Below are 10,960 nucleotides of genomic sequence, written 5' to 3'. Positions count from 1 at the left end.
CACAGCTAACTTAAAAAGAAGTGTTCCTGAAAATAAAGTTGGACCACCAGGCTGGATAGGCTCATGCAATCTCATATTAACAAACAGATCATGAATCTACAATAAGCTCTGTGCAAGCCAACTGCTCCCTTTGCCTAACCGGTCAATTAAGTAGATAGGCCTCCTTAGAGACTCAGAGAGTGTCCTGGTGTGTAGCTCATTGCAGAATCAGGATTTTATTCAGCCCTTTAACTGGGCTACAATTGTGGCAGCTGAAATGACTTCTTTATTAACAGGAGCTTCAGTATAGCACAGAGAATGACTATATTATTTGGAGGGTAAGTCCCTTGAATTGTGACTTCTGTGCTTGAATTTACCCTCTGAAGAAGGAAAAATTTCCTCCCTTCAGATATAATTTACCTACCTCACAGGACAGGGTGGTAGCTCATTAATTAACTAATGCTTATAAAGCACTTGGAGAGCCTCCGATGAAAGGAACCAGAGCCCACAAGCAGCATTAGATAAATTATACTTACAAAAGATGGTGCTTAATGGTTAACTGCAATTCACTTACAGCTTCCTGCTCTTAGCAAGTAAGCCACTTATATATAGCTTCTTTAGTCTGAGTTTTCACTTTTGTGGTCAGCTGATTGGAATGATGCAATTCCCACATAAAAAGTTTCAAGAACTATTCTGCCCTTTACCAGAAATAAGCCCTGTGTATAATCCATGAATGTTTTAAAAAGCAAACACTATTCTTTCAGCTGTACATCCTAACTCCTCTTTCTGCTTTGCTGGCCTGGCAGTTGCCCTTCATAAAAGTAATGGTGGTGAGGGCCGCCTTCATCTATAAGTCACTTCCTGCTCCTCAGAGATGCATCCTGGTATCTCAGGTAAGTTTATTGAAGCCAATGTTGTTTTTCCCCTTAGTGTGCATTGCTTTTCATTTACCTAGTGCTCTTCATTTATAGGTCTCAAACAAACTTAATTATCCTCATTTTACCGTGAGAACATTTAAGCATGGATAAGTTAAGCCAATGTTCATGGAAAAATGGTCTTTGATGGTGGCTAATTTGGGGAGGGTCCACAAAGTGACTGTATAACCCTGATTTTTAGAGGCACTGAACTGAAGATAAGGCTGTAGGATTTGAGACTCTCTGAAAATCAGCCCAGCAATTTCTTGAGTGGAATATTCCAAAACCAACGCAGCCAAAAGCTAACATCATTTTTGAAAATTTGGGGGAGGTAGCCGAGTTGGTCTGTAACAGGAAAAACTTAAAAAAAACCTAATAGTCTGGTAGCACGTTAAAGACCAACAAAACATGTAGATGGTCTGATGAGCTTTCATGGCACAACCCACTCTGGTCATCTGAAGAAGTGGGCTGTGCCCATTAAAGACTAATAAAACATATAGATGGTCTCATGAGCTTTTAAGTGCTACCAGACTATCATTTTTTTAAAACATTGAATTAAGTGCTTTACCAAAGGTCACCTATGCTGTGTCTAGCTTGGGATGATTTTCCGGAAAATCATCCCAACGGAAAAGTTTTCTGTTAAAAGCATTTTCAGAAAAGAGCGTCTAGATTGGCATGGACGCTTTTCCACAAAAGCACTTTTTACGGAAAAGCGTCCGTGCCAATCTAGACGTGCTTTTCTGCAATTTTCGCGATCGGGGCTTTTTTGCGGAAAACAAATCTGAGCTGTCTACACTGCCTGAACGGGAGCAGAATAGTATTTCCACAAGAAGCACTGATTTCTTACAGTAGGAAGTCAGTGCTTTTGCAGAAATTCAAGCAGCCAGTGTAGACAGCTGGCAAGTTTTTCCAGAAAAGTGGCTGATTTTCTGGAAAAACTGGCCAGTCTAGACACAGCCCCTGTGAATAAGTGATGGGAGTAAAACCCAGATTGCATGATTGGTAGAGCTGTGTTCTAGCCCTATCTCTAGCTTGAATAGAATCATGTTAACTTCCCAATTCAGTTCTCTGCTCTCATTTTAATTAGATCCCTCCTCTTGAAACTGAAATTTTTAAAAATGTGAAATTTCAGAGGAATTTTGACATTCAAAATATAAACAGCTCTCTAGTTTATGTGGGCCAAATTGGACTATTACAAAGTGGTCTGTAAGGTGTGTGTCATCACAGTTCACTTTTACCAAAAAGCTAAGATCTCTGGTCACTGGGAAGGCAGAGATTAACTCCCATGCATTCATCAAGTTGATCGTGCTCAAAGCTGCTAGCAATTTTAATTTAACATCTTTCCAAAGAGAGAATGTTAAATGAAAGAACATCAGTTTTAATAATCAAGCTATTATAATTGGTTCTGCTTGGAATAGGCTCTGACAATAACCCCAATCTCCAAACACTTACAAGCACATTTAACAGGTAAATAGTCCCTTTGACTTCAATGGGAGAATTCATGAATAAAGTTAATATTTACATAAATGGTATTAAGGATCAGGGTTAATATGAGCCTGGAAATATGCTAGTTGTTACCTTCTTTTAAAACCTAGTTACAGCTGTGATTCCCTGCCTACTGAAAACAGGGATATTGGGGGCTTTATAGTGAACTAAGGAGGATAAGTGAAACTTGACTGACAGAATTGCCATTCCAGGTGTGGTCTGGCTATTCTGAGAATATTTGTGTAAGTGTACAAATCTCAAGGCAGACGTGCTGCACAGATGTTTATACTTTATACTAGTAATTTAGCCTGTGAGTACCTGCACAAAGCTCACTGTGGGGTCAGGGCTAATGGATTATTTTTGTTAAGCAGACGTTTCCAACTGGCAATAGTGCCCTAATGCTAAATCAATGAGTTGTTAACTTGTTGGAGGGTATTAAATAAATGGCTGCATAACTAGGAACAAAGATATGAAATTCAGAATGGGAGAATTTAGACTGACTATTGAGGAGACTTTGCCAACTATTGTAGTCTTTTTGTCTGTGCATAGGGATCCCGGCTACTGTGATGGAAGCCTCAGTGTTTGAGGTAATAGACTGGATGAAGCGCAGGAAAATATGCTGTAGGAAACCATTCTGCACTGATGCCAGATAGACTAGATGTGACCTAATAGGTCCTTTCTGTCATTGATGTCTCTGCTCTGCTATAATTAATGCCTTTGTTATTTCTGGAATTGATTGTTATAATTCATTATCCTTTTGTCTAACGACCATATTATTAAGAAACTGCGGCAGACACTGAGTATGCTGCTGTTAGAGTTCTTTCTGTGTCTAGTTTGATTGAGTGTTGCCCTAGTTTGATATATTTTTTTCTAGTTACCAGTTAGCTTTTACTTGATTTGCTTGAATTGATTTGTGTGCATATCTGTTTGTACCATTGCCCTCTCTGATCAGCAGAATCAGAACTGCTTTGTTGTGTGAGTCTAAGTCCCTGTATTGTAGAGGCTCCTTTAGCTAAGTGGTAAGGATATGATTTTGAAACAGGACTATATGGGTTCTAAACTTGCAGCTGCTGCGAAATTTTGCATGGCCCTGATGTGTTACATAATGACTTTAAATATAAGCTTTTTTTTTAGGGCAAGGGCCTTTTTCAGTTTGTGTTTGGTCCTGATGCATGATAGGCATTTCTACCACAGTACAAATAATAAACAAAAACAGAAATAAAAGCAATGAAGTCTTATATGTGCCCATGATAGATTTACCATTATATGTTTCTTGGTTTTCTTAAGCTTAATGTCTATTAATTGTACTAAATATAACGCTAAGTAGCAGTCACTCCTGACTTTACCCCAGTCTAATTTATACTATGTGAATATGAAACTTTTATTACTTTTTCATGTGTGCAAACATGAATCAATTTTTAAATTACAGTTGAACAAGGCATATGTTAAGAATATTTTGTGCTATGTAAATCACTCTGGGACTTCTTATAAATTTTGCATATTACTGTTAAAGGCTCAGCAGAGCTGTTGTGCTCATTTTAAATCCCATTGAAGTCAATGGGAAGTAAGCATGTGCTGTATTTTGGTGAATTGGGGCCATAAAATATAAACCTGGCTCTTTTGCACTAATCACTAAACTGGTGCAAATGTCTGGATGCCGTGGAAATGTACACAAGTAAAGATCATACACCAGAAGATGTTTTACTTGTTATCCCAACTGTGATTTAATGTTAATTATTTATTTATAACACTGTTATTACCGTCTGTAATTTATTTAAAAATGCAGTAGTTTTGGTATTATGTGGTGGTATGATACTTTGGCATCATGATATTCAGTGTTTGCTAAGAGGTGTGGAGGAGATGGACTTTAGTTTGTGTTAATGATAAAATTAATTAATGAATCTCTTACGTTATAGAGCTAAGGGTACGTCTAGACTACAAGCCTCTTTCGAAACAGATCATCTAGTCCGCCACAAGACTTTTGAAAAAGCGATCTGCTTTTTTGAAAGCGCACCCAGGCAATCTGGATGCTCTCTTTTGAAAAAGCACAGTTTGCGTTCTTCCTCGTAAAAGCAGGTTTACCGCTGTTGAAAAAACTACTGCGTTCTTTTGATTTAATTTAAAAAATGCAACGGCAGGCTAGACGCAGGTGACGTTTTTTTTTTTTTAAAAGGCCTCTGTTTTTGAAAAAACTCTGTAGTCTAGACATTGCCTAACTGGTTTTGAAACAATGCCTTTGAAGTTTTTGAACTAATGTGTGCTATCCACGATGGGCCCAAACTATTTTTGGGGTAACTCCATAAGAATCAATGGATGAAGTGGTGCCCCCAATGCAAGAGAAACTTGTTTGCTAAGTGGTGCCCAGGTACTTTTGCTTAGAGCTGTGCAGCGCTGCTGTCAAGGAATTCTGAAACAACCAACCAAGTTCCATTGCAAATTTGAAACTGTTCAGCTTTGCCCAAAGGTTTATAGACCTAGTGAGTTGTGATGGACAAGACCTGAACAAACTGCTGGTCAGAGTTCTCAAAACTCCAGGGTGAGTTTCTGGAACCTGTTTTTGTGGCTAGCCCTTAACTCTAGAGTGAGTCAAACAAAAGCATGCCTTCCTGGTTATGACCTTCCTTAAACTTTGGGCAAGTTTAGCTCTGGACTTTTGTGACTTGCTCTAAATTCTGTAAGGGACCAAACAAGAGATCTGGATCTCAACACTTGCAAATGTAGGTGAAGTACAGTGAGGGAGTTAACTATGTGTTTTAGGCACATCTGGAACTGGTCATGAGTGGAAAATTTTAGTTATTTGATTTATTTCTAGGGTTGTATGTAGCCCCCAGTACTGTGCCATCTGAGTCCCTCACAGATATCAATCTATCCTTCCAATAACCCCCTATTATAATCTTATGAAGGGTTGAAGATCAAGGCTACACATTTCAGAAATGGCCTATGATTTTTGGCAGCTCAGTTTCTGGATGACTAATATGAGACCATAAGAAAGGCCATACTGGGTCAGACAAAAGGTCCATCTATCTCAGTATCCTGTCTTCTGACAGTGGCCAATGCTAGGTACCCTCAGAGGGAATTAACAGAACAGGGAATCAAGTGATCCCTCTCCTGTCATCTGTCTCCAACCTCTGACAAACAGAGGGTAGGGACAGTTTTCCTACCCATCCTGGCCAATAGCCATTGATGGACCCAACCTCCATGTATTTATCTAGCTCTTGAGGCCTGATTTTTTTCCCGGAGAATGGGGGGCATAAAGGGAATTAGGAGTGGGAGATGCACACTGAGCCCTGGTATTACAGGACAGCGGATTGGGGATCATGGTAAGAAAGATTAGGGGACTCTGGTAAGGAGAGAGAAGGAGGAATGAAGAGGCTTGTGGGGGAAGGGGCAATAGGGGTGCACACAGAGCCTCTGGCAGGGCACATCCGCTTAGTTTCACCTCTGGATACAACCCTTTAGTGCTATATAGGAATAGTGGGGAGGTCTCTATTAAGAAAATCAGGCCCTTAGTCGAGTGTTTCAAGCTGGAAACACGAAATCAATGAACATTTTAACTTAAGTAGCTTGCTCCACATCACACAGTGATTTTTGTGGGGTAGAACTGGGACTACAATAAGATGTCCTGAATCTCAGCCCAATTTCTTCTTGGGGCTGATGTCTGATTTCTCATTTCAATCCATGTAAAATCATTGAATTTTTAGATCTGTTCGCACTGGAATTTCAAAGTGAAAGTTGAGGTCTGAGAACCCCATGCTGATGGAAAGCAAAGGGAATATTTATGCTAATCTCTCTAACGCAAACCTGACGAATTCTGCAAGGTGCTAACTTTATTAGATGGAGTCATTTATCCGAGTCCTGCATGTTAATTGCGGCTGAGGCTTGACCTGGGACCTAGTGAGCTAAAAGAGAGCCTTCCTCCTTTTCAAGCCGGCAGGAGCTGTGCCAAGCTGGTCTCAGCTGGAAGTCTTTCTTTGTAGATCTTACAGACTGTCAGGATGAAAGGTGGATGTAGGCTAAAAATGGCTCAGGAGCACGGTTGGGTATATGCAAGGAATAGCAATGAGAACGGAGAAGGGTTATCTAGTAAAATATGAACTAAAAGGCTACAGATGTCGTGGAAACCATCCTGAGGTGGGGGCGAGGGGAGAGCATTCAAACGGGGGGTGTGGCTAGAACAGAGAAATACTGGGTAAGTTGAATGAGGAATGTCATCAGAGGAGTGAAGAGAGACAGAGAAGACTCAACATCTGGCTGAAATAAGGAATGGGGCTGAGAAATACTTTGACAAATAGTTTAGGACAGAAATGATTGGTGCACTGAGAAGGCGGCTTTCTCGGGCACAGATGCTGAAATCTATTCCAGGCCTTTTTTAATGCGATACATCTAACAGCACAAATAAAACACACAACCTCCCCAGGATGGGGTTTATACCCGAATTCTTTAGAGAATATGGTGCTAATTCTTTAAAGCGCCGTGTTAATTTGTAACATGAATCAAAGGGAGCCCAAATCAGAACCTTTTCTCCAGCAGCTAGTGGACCCTGGGTACAGTTGTGGGTGCAGCACAGATGGCAAGTGCTGGCCAGAGAAATGAGCACAGCTGGTGCTGACAGGCACAGGGAAGTAGCAAGCAGCGGTTGATCAGAGGTGGAGGTGCAGTGTGCCCAGCAATAAGTGGGTATGCCCTGTTAGGGAACATAGTTGATGGAGACAGGGCAGGGGGGTAGGAGAAATGAATGTTTGTGGCAGGTGCTAGGAGGAGGTGTGGTGCAGTGGTCACAGGGAGCAGAGAAGTTGATGGATATTCAGTTGATGGGAAGGGCTGAGCAGATGTGCAGGTTCTGTGTAGAGTGGTAGGAGCTGGGGAGATTTGTGAATGCAGCTTACTGAGGTGCAGCTAGCAAGAGGTGGAGATGCATGTAGATGCAGTGGGCACAGCTGGGCAGATGTGCCGGTATAGTGAATACAGTGGGTGGGAATGGCTAGGACCATAGGTGTGGCAACTAGGGGTGTAGGAGTGCTGCAGCATCCCCTAGCTAGAAGTGGTTTCCATTATACACAGGGTTTCCAATTTGGTACAACAGCTGTCAGCACCCCCACTAAAAATTGTTCCAGCACCCCTGGCTGGGATGCAGCTGGCAGGAAGTGGGGACAGGTCTGAGTGCAGTGGGCACAGCTGGGAAGATGTGTGGCTGGGATGGGCTGGGATGCAGCAGGCAGGGGTGGGGTAGTGCGGGTGCAGTGGGCACAGCTTGGGAGATGTGTGAGTGCAGTGAGGACCCAGCTGGCAGGAGGTGGGGTGCAGTGGGCACAGCTGGGAAAATGTGTGGGTGCAGTGAGGACCCAGGAGGTGGGGTGCAGTGGGCACAGCGGGCACAGTGAGGATGCAGCCGGCAAACCGTGGGGATAGCACGGGTGCAGTGGGTGCGACTGGGCAAATGTGCGGGTGCAATGCACACAAGTGCGGGTGCAGTGAGGATCCAGCCGGCAGGAGCTGGGGCACAGCTGGGCAGATGTGCGGGTGCAGTGAGGCTCCAGCCGGCAGGAGCTGGGGCACAGCTGGGCAGAGGTGCGGGTGCAGCGAGGATTCAGCCGGCAGGAGCTGGGGCACAGCTGGGCAGATGTGCGGGTGCAGCGAGGCTCCAGCTGGCAGGAGCTGGGGCACAGCTGGGCAGATGTGGGGGTGCAGCGAGGCTCCAGCTGGCTGGAGCTGGGGCACAGCTGGGCAGATGTGCGGGTGCAGCGAGGATCCAGCCGGCAGGAGCTGGGGCACAGCTGGGCAGATGTGCAGGGTGCAGCGAGGATCCAGCCGGCAGGAGCTGGGGCACAGCTGGGCAGATGTGCGGGTGCAGCGAGGCTCCAGCTGGCAGGAGCTGGGGCACAGCTGGGCAGATGTGCGGGTGCAGCGAGGCTCCAGCCGGCAGGAGCTGGGGCACAGCTGGGCAGATGTGCGGGTGCAGCGAGGCTCCAGCTGGCAGGAGCTGGGGCACAGCTGGGCAGATGTGCGGGTGCAGCGAGGATCCAGCCGGCAGGAGCTGGGGCACAGCTGGGCAGATGTGCAGGGTGCAGTGAGCACAGCGCACGGGGCTGGTGAGCAGGAGTTCGCCGAGAGGCGCCAGCGAGAGCCGCAGGCGCGGACGCAACCGAACCAACCGTCTTCCCCGGACGCCCCTCCTGTCCCCTCCCTTCTCTCTGGAGTTCTCACCCCGCCCCTACCCCTCTCCGAGTGACGTCACCCCCCCAGCTCAGCCGGCGCCATTTTGAAACTGGAAGCTTGGAACGAGAAGGGGGGGGGGGCGGGCTGGCAAGGAAAGACCGACGCGAAGAGCGCGGGGGAAGCCGAACGGAGCCGGCTTCGCACCGCCCCCCCCCCGGGGGACAATCTGCCGCCATCCTCCCTCCACGCTCGCCACCCGCCCGGCGCAGCGGGCCGCCTGGAGAGCCGGGAGGCCGCTCTCTCCGACCCGGCCACTCGGGAGCCCAACATGGCAGGTAAGGGGGAGCGAGCCCCCTCCTTCCCGGGGGCCGGCCCCCGCTGCCCACAGAGCCCAGGGGGCGGGGGGAGGTCTGTGGAGGGGCAGGCGAGGCCGCTAAAATGGCCTTGAATCAGCCAGCCACGCTGAGCTGCTGCTGCCTGCTGTGCGTGGAGGTGGCATGGACTTGCTGGGCACCTCGGTCTCCTTTTCCTCCTTCCCTCTCTCTGGTGGCTATTCCTCCCTCGGAGTGTGGGCTCGGTTTCTCTTCCTCCTTTTTAAAAAATTTGCATTCCTAAAACCTTGAATCCTGAAGTGCCCTTTGCATTGCATACGCTTGTCCTATTTTTTTTTCCCCTTCTAGAAATCTGTGCTCCTTCCCCTCTTTTGCTTCCCTGCTTGCAACACATTTGTGTTTCACAAGGAAGAAGGTGGATGGAGGTCTGGGGGAAAAAGCCTTGTATTTCTGAAGTTCAGCGTGTTAGGAGGTTTCTAAGCTGGGTGTGTCTTTTTTTTTGGCTTCCCCAGACTTTCTGGTTTTGCGAGGAAATTGCACGTATGTGTTGTGTTGAAGGGGGTGCAGATCTGTACAGGAGAGTGGCTGTAGGGTGCAGATGCGATTGTGTTTAGAGTGCAGTTGCACCCTACTGTCGGGTGCAGCTATGTGGGTAGCTGCAGAGAAAGGTGAAATTGGGAAGAGGATGTAGTTTCTTAGAAAATTCAAGTCTCTCTGAGCGTGTGCAATAATGCATGGTGGTTGTATGTCTAATTTTCTTAATTCTGGAGATTTATGTTCATTCTCCATTTTTCAGGTTGTTTATCTTGCATCCTAAAGAGCAATTTGGAAGATAAAAATTATCCACATGCATAGGATGTCCCTGTCTCTTTCTTGTGGTGATATGTTCATTTCCCCCTTCTGCAAATTAATTGCCTCTTCAGTGCCATGCATTTTCTAGAGCAGCATGAGAGGCAGTATTTAGGTTTGCACCTTGCTTCCCACACGCGCACACACACCAGGCTATGTCACTCCACCCTTTTGAATCTGCTGAAACAAGGCCTTTAATGTAGCAAGTTGCATAAAAAATAAAATACAGTTTGCAGCATATAATGTTTTTTCTTGCAAACAGACATTCTCAAAATTTTTCCATGGTGTTAAAAGTAAGAGTCAAATACAGATGGGGGGAGGGGGGAGAGGAGAAATTGGATGGATAGGGGTTTTGGATGGTTGGTGAAAGATGCTGAAAGTGGGATACTTTCCCTATACATGTATCAAAAACAAATATTGCGGTTCATATTGTATAGATCAGCGTTTCTCAACCTTTTTTTTAAGTACCCCTTTAAAAAAAAAAAAAGTACGCCCAGTACCTACAGTTATATTTTTTTAAAGGGGTACTTAAAAAAAAAAAGGTTGAGAAACGCTGATCTTTACAATATGAACTGCAATATTTGTTTTTGATACATGTATAAGTACCCCCAGTACCTACAGATTTCAGACACACTTTTTTTTCTACCATTGCAGGACATTTATTTACACAACTTAATCGTAGCCAGGCGGGCAATGAAATTTTTGGGTGTAAAAAGTACAAAAATAATAAAGCACTGTAAAATTTAAAAAAATTCAGTTTTCTCCAAATTTCAGTTGTGTTGACGTACCCCCCTCCAGACTTCTCTTGTGTACCCTTAAGGGTACTCGTACCACTGGTTGAGAAACACTGGTGTAGATTGATATCATGATAAGATTTCCCCATCACCTTGGCTGATTCTAGTTCACGTTGTCTTTCCTAATTCTTGGACTTTGTAAGAAGCTCCAAAAAGATATTACAATCTAATCCTTTTTGGTTTATTCCTCCGCCTCCCCATGCCCTCTTTGCCCGAGCAGCCTCTTGATCCCTCATGGAGAGAGGGATCATCCTGCTGTTGCTAACTTGAACTTAAGTTAATTTGTTCCTCAACTTGGTGTGGGTGGGGTAGGGAAGGATCCTTCCTGCATGTCCCCTCTTGTTCCCCAAAAATGTTGCATCACATTAATGCCTCACAAGATACATCTGTTCTTTTTTGGTTGTGGGTTGAGAAGGAATTTCCATTTTGATATCCTCTTGCAGACAGAGCA

The 10,960-nt window shown here is 45.0% G+C and overlaps 1 protein-coding gene across 2 annotated transcripts in view; it reads left to right on the top strand.

Moving 5' to 3' along the window:
• The first annotated feature begins 819 nt into the window (after positions 1-819).
• Positions 820-10,960, top strand: part of PPP2R2A (protein phosphatase 2 regulatory subunit Balpha) — a 79,512-nt gene continuing 69,371 nt past the window's right edge. Inside the window, exon 1 of one of the 2 annotated variants that reach the window (XM_075910813.1) lies at positions 820-872. In XM_075910813.1, the coding sequence (XP_075766928.1) occupies positions 854-872 (19 nt within the window). In that variant the 5' untranslated portion in view covers positions 820-853. Of the gene's footprint in view, positions 873-8,634; positions 8,870-10,960 lie in introns of those variants that run through there. The other variant, XM_075910814.1, reaches the window with a different exon arrangement.

This window comes from Pelodiscus sinensis, chromosome 28 (genome assembly GCF_049634645.1).
Source record: "Pelodiscus sinensis isolate JC-2024 chromosome 28, ASM4963464v1, whole genome shotgun sequence".
Taxonomy (NCBI): domain Eukaryota; kingdom Metazoa; phylum Chordata; order Testudines; family Trionychidae; genus Pelodiscus; species Pelodiscus sinensis.
The sequence above is the reverse complement of the archived record's forward strand: the minus strand, read 5'-3'. Positions and strand labels throughout refer to the sequence as shown.